This window comes from Molossus molossus, unplaced genomic scaffold (assembly GCF_014108415.1).
Source record: "Molossus molossus isolate mMolMol1 unplaced genomic scaffold, mMolMol1.p scaffold_m16_p_19, whole genome shotgun sequence".
NCBI lineage: Eukaryota > Metazoa > Chordata > Mammalia > Chiroptera > Molossidae > Molossus > Molossus molossus.
The window spans coordinates 52,954,225-52,974,721 of NW_023425354.1; the positions used below are offsets into that span (position 1 = coordinate 52,954,225).

Below are 20,497 nucleotides of genomic sequence, written 5' to 3' on the forward strand. Positions count from 1 at the left end.
CCCTGCAGTGCTCGGACCCCCCTTCCGGTCACAGTGAGGCAGCTGTAGCCCAGGTGTTACGTCCTCACGTAACTATATTTTTCAGTGTTTTCTCAAGTAACACTTCGAGAGACTTCATAGGAAACACGACACTTACTGATTGCCTCAAATGCTGAAATATGTGCCTAGTTCCTTGTGATTATTTGGTAAGGAGATGAGTCGAAGTCTAAGGAAGAGAAAAGAAGACAAGAGGGGAACTCACTCATAGATACAGACAACAGCCTGGTGGTTATGGTAGGGAAGGGGGTGAGGCGTGGCGATGGGGGCCAAATGTATGGTGACGGGAGATGATTTGACTTTGGGTGGTGGGCACACAGTGCCCTGTACACATCACGTATTACAGAAATGTATACTTGAAACCTATATGATCTTATTAACCAATGCTACCCCAATTAATTTAATAAAATTAAAGTGTAAAAACAATAAAAAAAGGTAAACTAAAAAAAGACGAGAGAGAGCAGACAACAGGAGAGGTGGGGGAAGGGAGACAGTGAGCAAGCACCAGCCAGGGCAGTGGGTGTTAGGAGAGTCAGGGGGGATGTTCTCGGAGGGGCCGAGGCCAGCTGCAGTGAGCACGGGGAGTCAGAGTCTCCGGGCCGGGGAGGCTTGAATGGTACAAGCAGTATTCTGCATTCTGTTAGAGCACGTGTAAGTGGTTGCCTTGATCATCCACCTTCACAGCTCCGGCTGCCACGCAGGGGCGAGCAGACGCGTGGAATTCCGACCAGGGCGGTATCGCCTGGTGGGCACTGAGTGGACCGGGACTCCTTGTGTGGGGCGGGGACTAGAAAGGATATGAATTAGGTTTCCATCTCACCTTCTTTAGTCCAGGCTAATCGCTGCTTGACTGATCGAGTTTTAAGACTGTCAGTGTAATGAAAAGGTTTGCTTTTGTTCACCGCCTTTGCATGTCTCCCAGGGAAGTCACATTCAACAAGTACACCGGTAGCATGTGCACGGATTTCTCCACCCTACTCACAAACACTCAGACAGTACTGAGTGGCATGCAGGGCGGTATGTTTGCCAAGCCCCAAGAGCGCTCTCAGCAGGATCCCTGTGCCCTGGGAGCTCAGTCTGGAGGAAACAGGGTCACACACAGAGTTCATAGTTATGCAAATCATGTCTTAGTGCTTACAAACACAGCTCCCCAGGAGTTACAGTGGAAGGTTTCCGTGAGGAAGTGGCCTTTGAAGACGAGCAAAAGACAGCAGCATGGGAGGTGTAAAGAAGCCCCTAGGGCAGGGGACGGCAAGTGCCAGGTGCGAGTTCCCAGAGACAGGAAGGAGTTGGGCATTTTGGAGAAACAGGAAGGCCACAGAGTGACCAGAGTATAGACAGTGACGGGCAGGGGACTGCGGCGGGACGCAGGGGACCCCATCTAACCTTGTAGGCCATGGTAGGGATTTGGACTCGATCCCCGAGAGCAGTGGGAAGCCAGTGTTTTCTTCAGGAGTAGCTTGACCAGATTTGCTGGCGGTTGTGGGAAGAATGGGTTAATGGGGTAAAGGCCGTGGTGGGGAGTAGTCTGGGTGAGATGCGGTGGGGACAGTGGAGAGCGGAGACAGCACTTGCCATGGATTTTGGGCATTGAATGTCAAGGACCTGGGCACTGAATGGTTGTGGGGGTAGGAGAGGGATTTCAGGGTCCCTGGCCTGAGAGACTATTGCGTCCATAGGAGTTGATAAGATCACCTAGGGAGAAAATATGGGGTGAGAAGACATATGTCCTTCAATCAAGAACCCTGGAAGCTCCAGTATTTTAAGCTCTAACAGGGGGAGTATCTAGCAAAGGAAAACAGAAGTCGAGAATGGAACTGTAAATGCACCTGCTTGCTCAGATCAACATCCCAGACATCATCCCTTATTCTTTCTTCCCTTCCATGCCCCTCACATCTTCCACCAAGTCCTCCGGGGCTTCTCGGTTCGCTCCGACGCCTGCCTCACTGGTCCATGCGGCCGCCGTCTCTCACCTGCACAGAACTCCAGCAGTATTCTGCGCTCCCTTCTGCCCCCAGCCTCCTCGTAATCCATTCTGTACAACCTGAGTGTTTCAAAAGGGAACCAGATGATGCCACTGCCCTGCTTAAATCCCACCAAAGGATCCCCACTGCAGAATCAAACCAGGCTCCTTACCTTGGCCCTGGGACTCCAATGCAGTGTCTTCTCCTGCATCTTGGGGATCAGCGCTTCCTCCCCTGCCCCTCAGTCGACATTCTCCAGCTGCACTGACCTGTTACTGAGCATGCTTAGCGCATGTCCTGCACTCACTCTGCCCTCCCTATGGAATGTTCTTCTCCTGCATTTTAGGCCAGCGACGCATCGTTCAAGTCTCAGCTCAGATGTCATCTTCCCAGTGTGGCTTTTGCCTGCCACCTAATGTCCCCGCAGTCACAGCACCCTATTTTATTATCTGAAACCATTGTGATCATTCATTTGCTGGTGTGTCTTTCCCCATCACTGGCAGGTGAGCTCCAGGGGAGCAGGGACCTTGTCTCTCCATCATGACTGAATTCTCAGTGCCCAGAACAAAGCCTGTCACAGGCCAGGCAATGCTAAAAATAGATCGTGTCATGAGCGGATGGCCCGTGAGTATTTTGGGCGTGGAACATGCCTATCACATCAGCAAGCCGGTTTGAATCCTTCCTATTCTGACAAGCAATTCAGCACGATGGTTCTGAATTTAAGCTCTGGGACCTGATTATCCCAGGTGGAAACTCAGCTCTAGTGCGTCCTAATTATGTCTGACCTTGGGTGAGTCAGGTACCTCTTTATGCCTTGGTTGCTTCATTTGGAGAATGGTAATGACAACAATAAATTCCTACCCAGCAGGGTGAGAGTTCAGTGAAGTAATGCATGCAATGCCTAGCATGGTGCGTAACGAGAACGCATACTGAAGAAATGTAACCTGCCGCTGTCCTCACGGCCTCACTGTTAGGCCAGAACGGCCACTGGGAACCACTGAGCAATGGGCAGGAAGCCGGGGCTGTGTTTTGGGGGGCATGAACCACAAAAGAATTGGTTGGGCTTAGAATTCGAGAATAGTAGACAGCAGTGTTCAGAGATGGAGGATGTGGAGGGGTGTGTGTGTGTGTGTGTTTGTGGAACAGAATGGATATTAGGGTTGACTTTTTGTCCAAGTCATCCTATAAACTGTGTTGTTTATGCCCAAGATAGTTTTAGAGACCACAGTCATCTCAGACAAGTCAAATTGGTTACTTCTAAACCTTAGAACATTCTGTCTTTCCTTCCCTTAATTCCTAAGGTTTTTCAGCACTCTAGAATCAGGGGAAAGTTTATTTTATTTATTTATTTTTTATTTAAAAATATATAAAATATATTTTGTTGAAAGTATTACCAGTGTCCCCCCACTACCCCTCCCCTTTTTTTATTTTAATAGCCTCTCTTTGACCTGAAAATCACTGGCCAGGAGGAGGTTTGCTAAGTGAGGTCTTTTACCTGGGCACTGACGGTCCCTGTGTATTTGGCGGCTGTCTCAGCCTGGATCCTGCCTGTGGAGGGAGCACACTGCATGGGCTTTTCCAGGTCTATGGGCAGTGGAATCCTAAGCCTCGATATCCTTTGTTTTCATATTTAAAAACAATTGTTTTCTTTATTGATTTTAGAGAGAGAGGAAGCAAGACGGAGAGAGAGAGAAACATCGATTAGAGAGAACATTGATTGGCCGCCTCCTGCATGCCCCCCACAACCTGGGCATGTGCCCTGACCTCTTGGTGCTGGACTGATGCTCAGCCACTGAGCCACACCAGCCGGGCTGTTTTCATATTTTATTCTTCAATTATAGTTGATATTCAGTATTATTTTGTATTAGTTTCAGGTGTGCCGCATAGTGGTTAGACATTCATATAATTTACTAAGTGATCCCCCCAATAAATCTAGTACCCGCCTGGCACCATACATAATTATTACAATACTATCGACTATATTATTTATGCTATACTTGACTTCTCCTTGACTGTTCGGTAACTACCCATTTGTACTTTTTAATTCTCTCACCTTTTTCATCCAGCCCCCAACCTCCCTCCCCTCTGGCAGCCATCAGTTTATTCTCTGTATCTATAGGGAAGACTCGGTGTCCTGTATGTCTAGTGGGTAGAGGGGAGCGTGTGGGACAGGGAACTAACACCTCAGCTGTAGGCTGTCACTGGGTTCAGTAACATCAGCACAGTGCCTGGCATCTACTGAGCCCTCAATTTTTTCTTTGTCTCAGGTAACTTCTTTAGAAATAGAAATAATGTGTAATCTGTTGTGGGTTACAGTCTATTGACTTCTCTTCTACTGCCTTTGATTGCAAATTGTCTCATTAATCTGTTGCTTCCTCCCTCTTTTCTGGTGGTGGATTTCTTTTAATTTTTTTTATTCTTAAAGTATCTACACACATAAAAACTCTTCATTAATTTCCACTGAGGTTTTTCCCAGTTAACCCTCACTCCTGCCCTTGGAATCTGCACACTCACTTTCTCCTGCCGTCTGCTAGAGTGAATTCTTCCTCATGAGAGTCACCTGTGCTACAAGCACAGGCCCTGGTGCGTGATCGTCACACCATCGGTAGAGAGCTTAAGTAAATGTCATCTTCATCCAATGAGCTCTGTAGTCATTTAAACAAAAAAGAACAAGGTAGCTCTAGATGTCATGATAGGAAATGACCTGAAAAGCGACTTGTGTATGAAAAGGAAAGCAAGGCACTGGGTATACAGCAGGCTGACATTTGTGAGGAAATGTATCCACTAAAACAGGCCCCGGTGAGGGGAGCTGGGGGCTGGGAGCTAAGGGTGGGAGGGAGACTTTTGGTTGTAAACTCTCTGACACCTTTTGATTTTTGTACCATATGAACATATTTTTTTTTTTTTTTTTTTTTAATCCTCACCGAAGATATTTTTCCATTTTCTGTACAGATAGAGTGGGAGGGAGAGAGAGGAAGGGAGAGAGAGAGAGAGACATCGACATGAAGGGACACATCGAGTGGCTGCCACCCGCACGACCAACCAGGCCGGGGACAAACTGCAACCGAAGTACGTGCCCTCAGCGGGAACCGAACCCGGGTCTCTCCGGACCGCAGGCCGACGCTCTAACCGCTGAGCCAAACTGGCCAGGGCCATATGAACATATTTTTTACTGAAAATTTAATTCATTTCATATGTAGGTAGATAGATTGGCTAGCTACAATAGCAAATGAAAAAGTTATTCTCCTTGTTAAAATGTTAAGAATTAAAAGGCAACTGAAGCCCTGGCTGGTTTGGTTCAGTGATTGGAGCGTAGGCCCTTGGACCGAAGAATCACAGGTTTGCTTCCGGTCAAGGGCACGTACCTTGGTCGCGGTTGCATCCCCAGCCCCAGTCAGGGTTGTGCAGGAGGCGATCAATCAATGTGTCTCTCTCATGTCAATGTTTTGTTTTGTTTTCTTTCTCTCCCTCACACTCTATCTGAAGATTAATGGAAAAATGTCCTCAGGTGACAATTTAAGATAAAATAAAAGGCAATTAAAGCAGGACTACTTTTCCCATTTTGTGGCGCTTTGCACACTTTGCCACCTAAAAGGGTCTCCCAGTCATTAGTGAGAGTGTCAAGTGACTAGAAACGACTTGAAAAGAATGTTGCCTCCCTGGCTCAGGAGGACCTCTCCGCTCATGCCGCTTCAAGCTGGTTTTCCAGTGTGAATGTTGGAGCAACGTTCACTGAACCAAACCAGCCAGGGCTTCAGTTGCCTTTTAATTCTTAACATTTTAACAAGGAGAATAACTTTTTCATTTGCTATTGTAACTAGCCTATCTATCTACCTATTTATATGAAATTAATTAAATTTTCAGTAAAAAAATATGTTCATATGGTACAAAAATCAAAAGGTGCCAGACACTTGGCTGTCCCCTCACCACCCCTATCCGGGACTCTGACCACCCCTGCGGTCCTCAGTGGCTGTTCTCGTTCTGTTGACCTTGATCTTCAGTCACCCATGGGCACAGCTTCTACCCGACTCGCTGGCAGGACTGATTGGACTAACTCTTCTCCGTATTTGGAAAGACTACACTTACCAACTGCTAGATACATGGCTGCAAAAGATGCCAGCTCCTGGCCTAGGAGAGGCTCCCTTTAGTTCGTTACAGGCAAGACCTCCCTGACCTTGCTTCCTTGTCAAATCCGACCCACTCGGAGAAGCCCTGAAGGCAGGTCGTGGACTCGGGATGCTTGCAAAACCCAGAACGGTCTTTTCGTGGGAGCTGACTAGTACACTTGCTCTGTGATATCCAGGGAGGAGCATTTTCTCTGGTTGCTTATCAGGATATTTTAGGAACTTGCAAATCAAAGCCCTTTCCTTAAGCCGGGTTTCTCTACCTCGGCATTCATTAGGTTCTGGGCTGGGTAATTAATTCATCAATTTGAGAGGCTGTCCGGTGTGTTGTAGGGTGTTTGGCTGCACCCCTGGCCTCTGCCCACTCGATGCCACTAATGTTCATCACACTGTCACAACCATAAATGTCTGCAGACATTGCCGGTTGTCCCTAGGGGGACAAATCACCCCTAAGGAAGGGCCAATACCTTAAGCCATGATCTCTCTGTAAGTATAACAAGTGTATCTGCTCAGTTCTTTTTTTTTTCCTGAAATGTGCTTTAAATAACCTTTTTTAATAGGTGAGGTGGGAATGGATGCTCTCCTAAGATACTGTTTCCTGTGCCTTTAATTAAGTCTCTGGAAACTTGTACCTAATTGCTTTGTAGGACAATCTGAAAGTGGTGTTTAAATTGAGTGTATTAATACTGAGTTGCGTGGTCTAGTTTTTACCAAGAAGATGTCCCATTTTATTTGAAATGGTGGGGTAGTAAGTGTATCGCCTGAGTGAGAGGCACCTGACTCCAGTGGCGTGGGCCTGGCTAAGGCAGGGAAGGGGTGTATTTCAGAGCCGCACCCCCACAGGTGTCCTGGGCTCTCTCCACCTGGAATTACTTCGGGAACCACAAGAACTTCAGAGGCTGACCTAGTTCCCCAGGACCTCCCTGGGGCGGCCTTACTAAGGCTTAGAGGGTGCAGGTCTCCTGGGGATGGTCACACCAGATTCCTGAGTTCTAGTGGATGGAGCCTGAATATGTCTCCAAGTTGATGCCTCTCTCTCGTCACTGAGTTGTGTGTCTCAGGATCGGCGTTATTTTAATCTAGTCATGCTCTTAGGCCCTGCAGTTGTCCCCAAACGCCCTTGGAGTGGAACCCCAGTGCCTGCCGCTGGCCGTCAGGGCCCCCCACGACCTCACTGTGCCCTCTCCCCGCAGCCCCCTCCCTGTCGCCCCTGTCCTCCAGCCGCGTCGGCCTCCTTGGGGACCTGAGCTGTCTCTTCTCCCCTCACGGCCTTTACACTTCAGGTCCCTCCACCTGGACTGTCCTCTTCCAAATCTTTTGAGGCTTATCCCACTCTTTCTCGTACTTCAGGCCATCGTAAGTGTCACCCCTGGCCCTGGCAGGTCTTCCTTCATCACGGTGCCAGGCCCCACACGGCCCGCTCTGTCACCTCCTGCTTGCCCTTGTCCACGGCACTTCCACCCATTTGAAAGGCTCTCCACGTAGTTTCCGCATTTGTTACTTGTCTGCCTGCACTAGACTAGAGCATCTGGTCTCATTCCCCGCCTGGGCAGGGACTCCACAGTACTGATTCCTAAGAGAATTGCAGCGGAACTGTCTGAGCAACATCCAGGAGGCTCTGGACCAGATGTAGTTCAGTCTCGTTCCATCTGAAGAGCTGTCTGTGTAGCAGCGAACTGCATTACCTGTGGACGGACATGCTAGCGGTTCTTACCCTGTTCTCAGGATGTTCTGGGTGGATTGGGCACAGTAAGGAGAGAGAGGGCTTGTCCGTAGTCCATAAGGAGGGAATGAAATGGGTCATGCTACACTCCTGTGGCAACATACTTCTTCCTTCCTGCCTTCCTCCCTCCCTCCCCACATAACATGAAATTTACCACTGCATTTTAAAGTGTGCAATTCACTGACATTTAGTACACTCACAGTTTTGTGCAACTACCATCACCATGTGATTTTAGAACATTCTAATCACCCTGAAAGGAAACCCCTGCTCCTCAAGCAATTGTTTTCCATTTCTCCTCCCCCAAGCCCTTGGAAACTATTAATCCACTAGGATTTGTTTATTCTGGACATTTCATATAATAGAATCATACAGTATGTATCCTTTAGTGTATGGCTTATTTCACTCAGCTTGGTGTTTTCAAAGTTCATTCATCTTGTAGCCTGTGTTAAGAAATCATTCCTTTTTATGGCTGAGTAATAGTCCATTGCGTGGATATGCCACAGCTGCTTAACCATTCATTTGTGATAGTTGAGCCATTTCCATCTTTTGGCTATTGTGAATAGTGCTGCAATTCACATTCATATACATGTTTTTGTCTGACCATTTGTTTTCAGCTATTTTGAGTGTCTGCCCAAGGGGGAATTGCTGGGTCACATGCCAGCTGTTTACCTTACTGAAATACTGCCAGACTTTTCCACGGTACTGCACCATTTCACATTTCCACCAGCAATGCGTGAAGGTTCCCATGTCTCCATGTGCTCTCCAATTCTTATTTTCTGACTTTTAAAAATATATATTATTAATGCTATGATAGCCATCCTAGTGTGAGGTGATATCTCACTATGGCTCTGATTTGAACTTTCCTAACTACTAATGATGCTAAGCATCTTTTCATGTACTTGTTGGCTATTCTAGATCTGATTTGGAGTGTGCCTTTATCTTGAAGCTTACATTCTTTATATTGTAAGTGTATGCAAACTCGATCTTCTCTCTTTCTTGGCCATAATCTGCCTCGCGTATAAAATGGGGCTAATACACTTCTCAGGTGAGACGTTGGCTTTTGGCAATTAAAGCACCACTCAGATCTTGTTACTATAATTTTGAAATGTTGTCTTTCTTCTTGTTGCTATCCCACTTGATTGTGTTAAAGTGCAGCAGGAAAGCTTTAGGCTTATTTCCCAAATTGGCAAATTTAATTCGGTTTTAATTTTTCTGAATTTTGACATCTCTGAATCTGACCCATTGTTAAATCCTATAGAGTTTTAGGTTTTAAAGATATTTCAACGTTATTTTGTTTCTTGGCTCATACGCATCTAGCTGAGAGTTTGACTTTTTGCTATTTTAGGGCAAGCAGGTGACTGCTGAAAGTAGTTTTCATTACAACTGTTTTTTCCTTTTCAGAAAAAATTGCCTTTGACAACGCTGGCTCAGTGTTTGATGGAAGGGTCAGCCATCCTGGGAGATGACACACTTCTTGGGTAAGGTGACACCGTGTGTGGGTTGGCCAAGTCAAGGTAAGTCCCCACCCATGCAGAGGGGACCAGCGCTGCCCGGGGAGCAGCGGGGAGCTTCCGGCTGGCCGCAGACCACGCCGAGAGGGAGAAGAGGTTGCCAGTGAGACATGGAAACCCCAGGCCCCAAAGTTCTATTTCCTGTCTGTGTAGCGAGGCAACTCCCAAGTGGAGAATTTAACATAAAACTGTTGAAGGGCAATTGGAATCCCTCAGGCTCCAGGGGAAGCAAATGTGAATCCTCTCAATGTCAAATGTCAGAACTTATGAGGATTCCCAGAAGAACAGCCCTTGCTGGTTTTGAGTTCATAATAAAAACAAACTAAAAATAGAATTGACATGAGAGAGATTCCTCAGGCACAAGGAGTAGGAGGATCAGTACCCTCAGGGAAAAAAATATATAATAGACAAGTATATAGAAAATATAAAATAAAATATATTAAAAATAAGAAAGAAAATATAAAATAATTATGTTTACAATTAAATTTAAAAATGAAATAAGGACATGTTGGCTTTGGCAGCACATATACTAATTTTGGAATAATACGGAGAAGATGAGTGTACCCACTGCACAAGGGTGAATGTTTTAAGAAAAGAAAAATTGTCATGTGTATGGTGACAAATGTTAACTAGGGCACCGTGGTGATCGTTTTGCAACATGTAGCAATGTTGAATCATTGTGCTGTACACCTGAAGCTAATATAATGTTATATGTCAATTATGCCTCAATTTAAAAATAAAGTAAGGACAGAACCAAACAATAAGAAAGAAAAAGAATAGGCAGAATCAAAGAAAAAAAAAACAATAGAAGTTCTTAAAATTCAAATTGTACTTACTGTAATTTAAACACATATTTGAGACAAGCTGAAAATTGCACTCAGCTAGGGAACAGGTGAACTTTAAAACTGATCAGAAGTCGCCACTTAGAATGAGTACAAGAGATGAGGTTGTAGGTGTTGTTAAATGGAGAGGATTGGATGATGGAGCACAAAACCATGTCTAATGGCAGTTCCTAATGGCGAAAATATGGAGAAGGAAAGTTTATGGCTGAATTTTTCTTTTCTAGATTTTTGATTTGAAGAAAGACATGATCTTGAAATTTAAGAAGCACAAAAAGTCCCAAATAAGATCAACACAAAGAAACCTATACTTGGACACATTGTCTTAAAACTGGAAATTATGAACCAAAATGAAAAACATTGAATCCAAGCAGAGAAAAAGATAGTTACACATAAAAAAGCAGTTAGACTCATAACAGACTATTAATCAGCAAAAATAAATGCCAGAAAATAATGGAGGAAAATCTTCAAATATGGAGCAAATATGTAATAATATAAGATTCTATGATAAATTAAATTATTATTTAAGAATAAAGGGGTAATGATATTTCAGGCAAAGATTTACAGAAATTACTACTCATATATTCTCATTGAAAGAACTAAAGTTTATGTGAAATAGATTATGTCCAGAAGAAAACAATGAAATGCAAGTAGCATTTGTAAAAAATAATAATAATAAATAGTGAATATAGTATGGGAAAGAAAAGAATTCTTTTTTTCTCTACTCATTTTAAGTTTCTTTATTGTGGCTCTGCAAATTAAATGGCAAAGGACAGATTAACAAGAGAAAAGCATGCACATGTTAATACCATGTGCAGTGTGTACGCGCAGGAGAACTCAGTCATTAGTAACTCAATGGAGTGGCTAAAACTTGAGCTTATATAGCATCTTAACAACCACAAAAAAAAACCCAATAATTTTTAGAGAAGTGGTGAGACAAAGGAAAATACATTTGAGTTTATAGAGCGAGAAATTATGTGAAGGAGAAACTAGTGGGAGATAAGAGTCGTTAGTAAAGTTTGTTATTTGTTTGGCACCTTCTCAGATAAGACTGTAGAATAGTCTCTGGTAATTAACTTGGTCCTTTCTGGTAGAGCAGGGAAGAAGGACACTTACAAATTTATGTTCTGCTTTTAGGCAAATAGGGGGTGCAGAGAGCTTATTTTGTATCTGCATCTTCTCAATTCCCTTTAAAATAATTCTTATGTCATTGTGGCATATTTCGGCACATTCTGCTACCCTGTATAAATATAAATAAACATTAATGGTAGCAATATAATAATGATTCTTTTGGTGGGAGTTTAAAGCAAAGTGATATTAAAATACTAGAAAATATTAACATGAAACATTGGAAAGGGAATTATTATGTAACATTCTTATATTGTCTGAAAGAAGGATAAAGAGATATTACATTTAAAATAAATGTGCATGTTGGAAAAGTGAGAGTATAACCACAAAAAGAATAGAAATAGAATATATAATTTCAAATCTAGTAAAAGGATCAAAAGGGAAACAAAATAAGAAGAAAAAAAAAACATAGAAGGGACTAAAAGAGAAAAAAGTAAGCAAAGAAAAGAGTAATAAATAGAAAACAAAATGAAGGTGTTAGTAATTACTGCATGTATCTGTAATCAGTAGAAATGTAAATGGAATCCGGCCGGTGTGGCTCAGTGGATTGAGAGGTCCACTGGACTGAGAGGTCCCAGTTCCATTCCAGTCAGGGCACAAGCCTGGGTTATGGGCTTGATCCCCAGTAGGGGGTGTGCATGAGGTGGCTGAATGATATTTCTCTCTCACATTGATATTTCTATCTCTCCCTTCCTTTCTCTCTTAAAAATCAATAAAAACATATTTTTTAAAAAAAGAAATGTAAATGGAATAAACTCAGCTGTTTCTAATATAGAGAATCCCAGGTGGATAAACATGAAATCATTATATGCTGTTTCTAAGGATCACACCTAAAGCGTGTCACACAGGTAAAGGGATGGAGGACACCCAGATAAAGATGACTACTAAACACACACATCTAATTTTGTTCCCTTCCTGATCCACTACAACAAAGAGATTTCTCTTCTTAAAAGACATGAACCCAAAAAGGCAGGAAAGACTAGAGCGAAGACAACAGCATCCAAATGTTGTGCGCAGTAAAATGTGATTGATTGGAAACTGACTTAGCAAGTTCCTGAGACTGGACTCCCAAGACAGAAGGAGGGTATTCGAAAGCCAACACCACATACTCCTTGAAATACCTTCAAGGCTCAGGATTGGTGGCCCTGGGCATCTCTGGAATAGTGTCTTTGGGGGATAGGGCAGTGATTGAAATTATGAGTGTGGGTTGAAAGCTAGTCGAATACCACTTGAATTGCTCAAACTCAGAACTTCACCTCCCCTCTGAGTAAAGAGGAGGCTCATCCCCTCACCCCTAATCCTTGCCGAACTCTGGAGCTTTATTTCCTGGAGGGGTAGAACAGCTTCTCTAGACTGGAGACACGTGTAAGAGCACCAGTTCTTCAATAAGAGACGTAAGTGATCAACTGCAGCTGGACGTTGAGATTCTTCACTGTCTCCCCCACTCACGCAGCCCCCAGACCTCTAAACACAGAAGGAGAAGAGCCTGTATCAGGTGTCTGACCAGCCCAGCAGGATTGTACTGAAGACCTTAGATGTTGAAGGAGGCAGTGCCCCAGGGCATGGCCCAGCTAGATCATCCTGCAGATGAGCTCACAGCTGATGAGTTTCACTTGAGTTTTCCAAACTGCTCAGTCTCTACCCTTCCATGCCGGCAGGCACCAGTATCACAGGCATTTGAAATCCAGATACCAAAACAATTGGGGAAATAAGAAAAAGTAAAATCAGGAAGAAATAGCTATTGCATGGGGGGGAAGAGACGACGTCAGGAAAACCATCCCTTATATTTTCAAGCGAGGAGAGAAAATAAAGCATCTATTTAAAAAATAGGGTGTTAATAAAAATATTTATAGGAAAAACATTTGGAGATCAAAAGCAAGCTGAAAGAAATGAAAAAATAGGACATTCTCGGTAGGTTTGGAAAATAAAGTTGAAGATACCTAGAAAAGGGAGCAAGATGATGACATGGAAAACAGAAAAGTTGGAAAAGTGGAAGTTTTAGGTCTCAGCTGAGTTCTAACAGAAGGAGAGAAAGAAATGATGATGATGATGATGATGATGATGATGATGATGACAAAATGATCTGAAAGCATGGCCCAGAACAGAAGGACATGCATTTCCCTACGCGAGGGCCCAGTGAACTCCCAATATACTAGACAGAGTTCAACCTATGGCCGGGCTTACCTTCACTAGTGAATACCAGTGACAAATAAAAGATTCTGCAATCTTCTAGAAAAAGAAATGTTCACAAAAGAGGATTAAAAATTGCAATGCTTCCAGCCTCGCCAAAAGCAACAGTGGGAGCTTGAAGGTTGTTGAGCAATGCCTTCCAGATTCTAAGGGGATGTGACGCTCTGCAGAATTCTGACTTCTGCCCAGCCAGCCGTCAGTCACTGTGAGGGTAGAGGGCAACTTTTTACAAGAGTTTTAGTCATTGTAGTACCATGAGAAGGCAGGACTGCCTGTATGCCATTCAGGGGAAATTAACATTTTTGAAATGTTGTATTCTCTCATCTAGGAATATGGTGTAACTTTCTGCTCGTTCAGATCTTTTTCTTACTTGCTCCTTATTAATACACTTTGGAATGGTTTTCCCATTGCAACGTTGCATTGGGTAATTTGTCTGTTCATGCTGTGTTAAATACGTTTTTATGGCCCGGCCGGTGTGGCTCGGTGGTTGAGCATTGACCTCTGCACCAAGAGGTTGCTGGTTTGATTCCCGGTCAGGGCACATGCCCAGGTTGTGGGCTCCATCCCCAGTGGGGGACCTGCAGGAGGCGGCCAGTTGATGTTCTCTCTCACCAATGTTTCCATCTCTCTCTCCCTCTTTCTTCCTCTCTCTAAAATCAATAAAGAAAACAAAAAAGTTTTTATGGCTTAGGGAAGTTTTTTCTGTAAGAGCCAATAGAAAGATACAGATTTCAATAGGCTCTAGTGGGGGCGGGGGGGGGGGGTATTGTTGGTTTGTCCGTGCATTGATTTTTGCTAGTTTCTCCAGTGCTTTCAGGGGAGACAGGAGCCCCTGGGTATTTGCAGGCCTGTGGGTGTAGCATAGGTGAGTTGCTCTCTCCACATCTCTCGTTTCCCTACTTGTGCCCTTTACACAGTAAGTACACAGGCACACAGTAGGTCAACATCATTTAAAAAATTGATAATTTCAGAAATTAAAATGGATGGAGCAGGTTGGTCTGTGGGACACCATGGAAGTCAACCGCTTTGTTAACACCGTCTCATGGAAGTATACGCAGCCAGGAGGTGAAGACAGTGTGACGCAGGTAACATCTTGCTTTCTAGGGTATTCAGCATGGATCTTTTTTCCCTTTCTGTTGCAGAAAGATGCTGAAACTCTGTGGAGAGACAGAGGACAAGCTAGCCCAGGAGCTGATTCATTTTGAATTGCAAGTGGAGAGAGATGTTATCGAGCCCCTGTTTTTGCTGGCTGAGGTAAGACGTGTGATGAGGCGAGGCCTGAGTGAGCAGGGACGGGCAGAACGACGGGCCTGTGGTCCTTCCACTGCACTTGTATTGTTTCTGTCCCTCACCCTGCTCTGTGACTCTGCTTTTCATCGGAGACATCACTACCCAGCCACATGATCGGATTGGCAGCCCTTCACTATCTGCAGCCCCTCCCCCGCCCACTTTCCTCTCTTTTGGCGTTCCAGGGGGAAGGGGCCGAGCTGGCAGCATTACCCCCTTCCCCACCCGGTCCGCACTGCCATCACCACCCTCCCTCCCCTATCTCAAGTCTCCAGTGAAACACACGGCAGCCCCTCAGGGACCCGCATCCAAGACGCTCGGAAAGGTGTCTTGCAGTTTGTTTATATGGGTCCCCTCTCCTGGACTTTGAAGGACACAAAGCAAAACTGTTTTATTAAAAGGAAATCTTTATGTCTCTGTAACAGCTTTACTTCAAAAAACTAAGAAAGGAAATGGTTGGGGTATTTTCTTTGCCCTGAACCCTGAACCTCCTCCCAGTTGGCTTTAATTAGTCAGACAGAACCTAGCTGGTGCTGTCCCATGAACCACCTGCAACAATGGGAAGGTTCCACATCTGCCCAGCTCCACATGTGCCCAGCTCCACATGTGCACAGCTCCATATCTGCCCAACTCCACATCTGCCCAGCTCCACGTCTGCCCAGCTCCACATCTGCCCAATTCCACATCTGCCCAGCTCCACGTCTGCCCAGCTCCACGTCTGCCCAGCTCCACATCTGCCCAGCTCCACATCTGCCCAGCTCCACGTCTGCACAGGGTGGTGGCCACTCTCCTCTTGTGGCTACTGAGCTCTTGGAATGTGTTTAATGTGACTGAGGAACTCGGTTTTTAATTTTATGTAATTTTTGTTCATTTGAAAATAAAATAGCGTAGCCACATGTAGCTCCTGGCTACTGTATTGGACAGCATTGCCCTGGACTGCGTCTGGCTTCCTTTCTGGACCACCCGCAGCACCTCTACCTACTCTGCTGCTATTTCTGGACGGAATGCATGGGTCAATAATTGCCTAAGTGCCTAAAAGTATTCCAGCAGAAAATCCTCGCTATAGGACTTCGAGATAGACCAGCTCTAGACTTCTCGGATGCCACCCTATTACAGGTCCTCCCAGCCTGTATCCTCACAAAGGTGGCTGTCATTCCAGCTAACCTGAAGCAATTCCAAAGGGCAGGAGCCACCTGGGTGCTGAGGTTGCTTGTATGACCACGACACCTGTGTGACTCCCTGGCCTTGCCTCTGGGCTCCGTGATGGTGTGGGTGCCCCAGACTCTTCTCCCCCCTCCTATTGAAGTCCTTCTTACACTCAGCCCATTTCTCTCCCCCGCCTAGAAGGTGAATAGAACACATCTCAGAACACGGGATCTTCCTCACATTTTTTTCCTTCTATAAAAGCCATAGCCTGAGATGACTTTGGTTCAATTATGGCCCTGTTTTTTTTTTTTTAATTCTCACATCCTGCCCCAATTTTGCTGGGCCTGGAACCAAAATCCCTCACTGGAATGTTCAGTTAAGCCATTTTTAGAAATAAGAATATAAAAAGAGCATCCACATAACAACCACTGTGGAAGAACTTCTCATAGCCGAGAAAAGCCATGGTGATGTTGATTTATTATTCGCTTTGGAAAAAAAACTTCTTTCTATAAAAACATATCCTAATTGCATTCCCCATAGCATCTCGGGTCTCCTGAGGCCGTCCCTTCATTCTTCTGCTGTCTGTTTGGAATTAGGTCTGTGTGTCAGATCTGCCTTTGGCCCTCGTGCAAGAAAGATGTGACTGAGGCCCTGCCTTTGCTCCGAGGTAACAGCAGGGGGGCAGCCACGCCTCGGAGAGCAGGGGGCGCAGACCCCCCGAGATGCTCTGGGTCCACGCGGGTTTCTGGCAGGTGTCCAGCAAAGAAAGAGCAGAATTTAGCTTGGGAAAAGGGTTTGAGAATTTGACCTAAAAATAGGAATTGGGAGACCTCCAGCAAACTTGTTGTGTGCCTGTCAGTCATTCGTGAAGCATTTATCGTGAGCTTCAGTCTGACTGTGTCTTTCATCTTCTGTAACCACAGGTGGAAATCCCAAATATTCAAAAGCAGAGAAAACATTTAGCAAAGTTGGTACTGGACATGGATTCTTCACGAACCAGGTACAGTTGGGCGCCGTTGCTCTCCTTTCTGCTTTTGTGAAGGAACCCTGATCGTATTTGGGGTGTGGGCAGGAGTGTGTGCGTGTGGCTGCATAGTTTTATTCCCCAAGCGTTTCTTCACACCCCATGTGGCAGCCCTGGAGGTAAGAGAAGGCAGAGCTGCGGGCCCTCTTGTGGAGGCTGTGGTCTGGTGGGGAGACAGCTAGACAAGTGGCCAGACACACCAGACGATTTCAGGCCCCGGGTAATATTGGAAGGGACTGGCGAGGCTTTTTTGAGATGACACTTGATCTTAGACATAAACGATGAGAAGGAGGCAGCCATGCAAGACTGTCCACCACCATGGAAACAGCAGATGTGAAGGCCTCGGGGGAATTAGCCTGACGTTTGCAGGCTGCAGAATGGAGGCGAGCGTGGCTGGGGCAGAAGGAAAAAGGGGGCAGGGGTAGGATAGATGATGTACCGTGTCTACATCGAGGGGGGAATTATGGATTCTGGGCACCAATCCCCCGTTTCCTGAAGCTGACGGTGTAGATGTCTCCATTCTGCAGCCGTCTCTGAACACCTGAGACCATCACGAGAGAAGTAAAGTTACACGGTGCTACTTTCTCTTCTGCACCTGCCCCCAGAATGCACCGGAAAAGCCTTGTATGGCAGGGGAGCACCAGGGGCTTTGAGACGCTTTGCCGTGGCTGGCATATGTCATGGGTGTGCACATTTTTATTTTTTACCACAGTATGTGTGTGTGTGTCGTCTGCAGGTGGAAAGAATGCAGGCTCATGAATATTAATTGATATAGAATTAACTCTCTGGCTCTACTTTAGGTCTGTTTCAGGTCAATCTTAATATTCTCTGCATCTTGTTTTGATTTTCTCGCAAAAAAAGGAAACAGAAACAATATACTTGGACTGAGAGATGTGGGACAGAGTCGTGAACCAGGAGTCAGAAATGAAGGACCAGGTCAAGGTCACCTATGTTCTAGACCTGTGACCTTGGTCATGTCACTTAAACTCCCAGAATAGCTTGCACACCTGTAGACATTTGTGGTTTACTTGGGGAGGTTGTTCTGAGTGTCACATGAGACCATGTTTATCACAGCATGTCCCGAGGTTTATACTAGGAAGCTGCTCCTGTAATGAGGCGGGACATTGGAATTCTGCCTCTGGACCATAAAAAGTACTAGACCGTGCCCCCCAAACCAGAAGTAAAGTAGGTTTGATCAGCAGAAAAACGAGTTTTTTTAGCTAAATTCATGTATTCCAAACTTCAGTCGCCTGACGGATTTTTGCCATCTGCGCTTACCCAGCTCTTAAAAATTGATTCACTCTTTTAAAATGAATCTATTTAACAAAGAAGTGCTACAGCACCATGGACAGTAAATTGAAAAGCAGTGCCCTTTGCGACAAATACCAGGTGAACATAAAAGTGAACAGGATGAAAGCAAAGCCAGTGTTGGTCCCGTTGCCTTGGAAGGCCGTGATGCACTGGTCTCCTCGGTTGCGAAGGAAGAGGGGGAGTTGGCCTGTTGCTGTAGTTGTTCCGACCCAGGTCTGAGGGTCCCTCCCTTGCACCTGGAGGAATAGAGAGCAGAGTGCGTGGTGACTTGGTGTCCCTTACTGCTGCCTTGGTGCCACATTACTTGCCTCCCATAACACCAGCGCCATAGCTTCATAAGGGACAGCGTTTAAGCCCCACGTCTGGGGAGGCACATCGGATGAGTGGAGAAATGCTGACTGTCTGCTGTTAGGAGGAGGGGGCCACTGCGCTCCGGGGGGGCAGTGATTTCCTGCTGGGAGCACCTGGGTGTTTGCCCTGACGTCTCGTCTCTGCTGTGATGAGGAAAACCCCAATCTCCAGCACAGAGCCCTGGTCAGGAGGCTGGCGTCGAGCATCAGAGCCGTTCGTTGCCTTCGCCACTGACCTGTTTTCGCTCGGTACCCCAGTCCAGTCCGTATTGATTTTAATGGTGGGTTCCGAGACCTTACTGAGGTGCCATTAGGGACGCTGATCCATGATTAACAATGTTTTCATATTTTCAGCTCATCCTCTTTTATTTTTTTTGATACATCTTGATTGAAAGTATTACCGATGTCCCTTCTGTTCTTCCCCATTGCCTTCCCTCTCCCTGCCCCCCCCCCCCCACTTCACCTCATTGTTACTGGAGTCCATTGATTATGCACAAATGCAAATCAGTTCTTTGGTCTATCTCTCCCCACCCCTTCCTTCTGAGGTTTGTCAGTCTGTTCCCTGCTTCCGTGTTTCTGATCTATTTTGTCCCACAGCTTATTGTGTTCATTATATTCTACAAATAAGTGAGATCATGTGATACTTGTCTTTCTCTGACTGGCTTATTTCACTCAGCATAAGGAAATCTCTACCTCCCCTCTCCAGATTTCTATGTTTATCGACTTCAGTTCAAACCTACAATTATTTTTGTTTCAGATCCCCCCAAAACCCTGTTAGATGATTCTCATAGAAACCTGATGCGTCTCCTTTATCATGTTGGTTTTCACAGCCCACGTGTGTAGTTGTGAGTTTGGGGGTTGCGGTTGCTCGAGAGGAAAATTGTTGGCAGTACAGCCCCTCAAAAACTTACTTTCCCTGCGGTCTCTGCTGTAGTGACCATGGTGGAAGATCTAACCGTGGGCCTCAAGTATGGACTTTCCATCAGTTTCGGTTCTAGGCTTCAGAGTGAGAAACTTCTTAGCAAAGGGGTCCTCTTTCTTCCCTCTTTCATCTCAGACCAGCCATTTCTTTTTTTTTTTCAATATATTTTCATTATTGATTTTAGAGAGAGGAAGGGAGAGATAGAAACATCAGTGAGAGAGAACATTGATTGGCCGCCTCCTGCATGTCCCCCACTGGGGTTGGGCCACAACCGGCAACCTCCTGGTGATGGGTCGACACTCACCACTGAGCCACACCGGCCGGGCTCCGACCAGCCATTTCCAACCTGAGTTAATGCAGCTTGCAAAACCTTGCTGGAAGCTACAAGAAGCCAGCTCACCCAACTTCCTGCCCTCTGGCTAACCCTTCGCCCTTAGGCAGCAGGGAGATCGCGTCCTGAGAGCCACCAGGGAGAGTGAGACCAGATACAATGCTGCTGAACAGCAGGATCGCTGCCCCTCTTCTGGAAAAGCTGGGGTCTCACTGCCCCACCCCCACCCCACTGCCTCCCCGTGAGCCAGTTTGCACGTGGTAGACTATTTCCTGTGACATCCTCCTTCTAAAGCTTCCTTCAGTCCTGGTCTGTCCTTCTTGAGTGACAGTATCCAGCCCAAACAGTGTATCCAGGTAGATACCCTCTGCCTTTTAAGAGCGGCAGGCTCTTTCTGAATGTGATCAGTACATGTCCATCAGTAGTCCCGTGACCGACTTCGAAATCCACCATGACACCGGTGGATTCTGCCAAATCCAACAACTGTAGCCAGTGTTTACTTAGGTCTAAATCCAGTGAGCACATTTGTCACCATTCAAGTAAATCTGTCACCATTCAAGTATGACCCTTACTATCCTTAGATAATGTTGAAGCTTAGTAGATGTATAACA

The 20,497-nt window shown here is 45.6% G+C and overlaps 1 protein-coding gene and 1 non-coding gene across 2 annotated transcripts in view; both read left to right on the forward strand.

Annotated features, from left to right (window-relative positions):
* Window positions 1–20,497, forward strand: part of ARHGAP44 (Rho GTPase activating protein 44) — a 171,818-nt gene that overhangs the window by 89,069 nt on the left and 62,252 nt on the right. The window contains exons 4-6 of the mRNA XM_036269133.1: window positions 9,249–9,325; window positions 14,658–14,769; window positions 16,872–16,948. Coding sequence (XP_036125026.1) covers window positions 9,249–9,325; window positions 14,658–14,769; window positions 16,872–16,948 — 266 coding nt within the window. The remainder of the gene's footprint in view (window positions 1–9,248; window positions 9,326–14,657; window positions 14,770–16,871; window positions 16,949–20,497) is intronic.
* LOC118635115 lies at window positions 9,864–9,971 on the forward strand. The gene has a single exon (XR_004960456.1). It is a non-coding gene; the product is annotated as a U6 spliceosomal RNA (small nuclear RNA).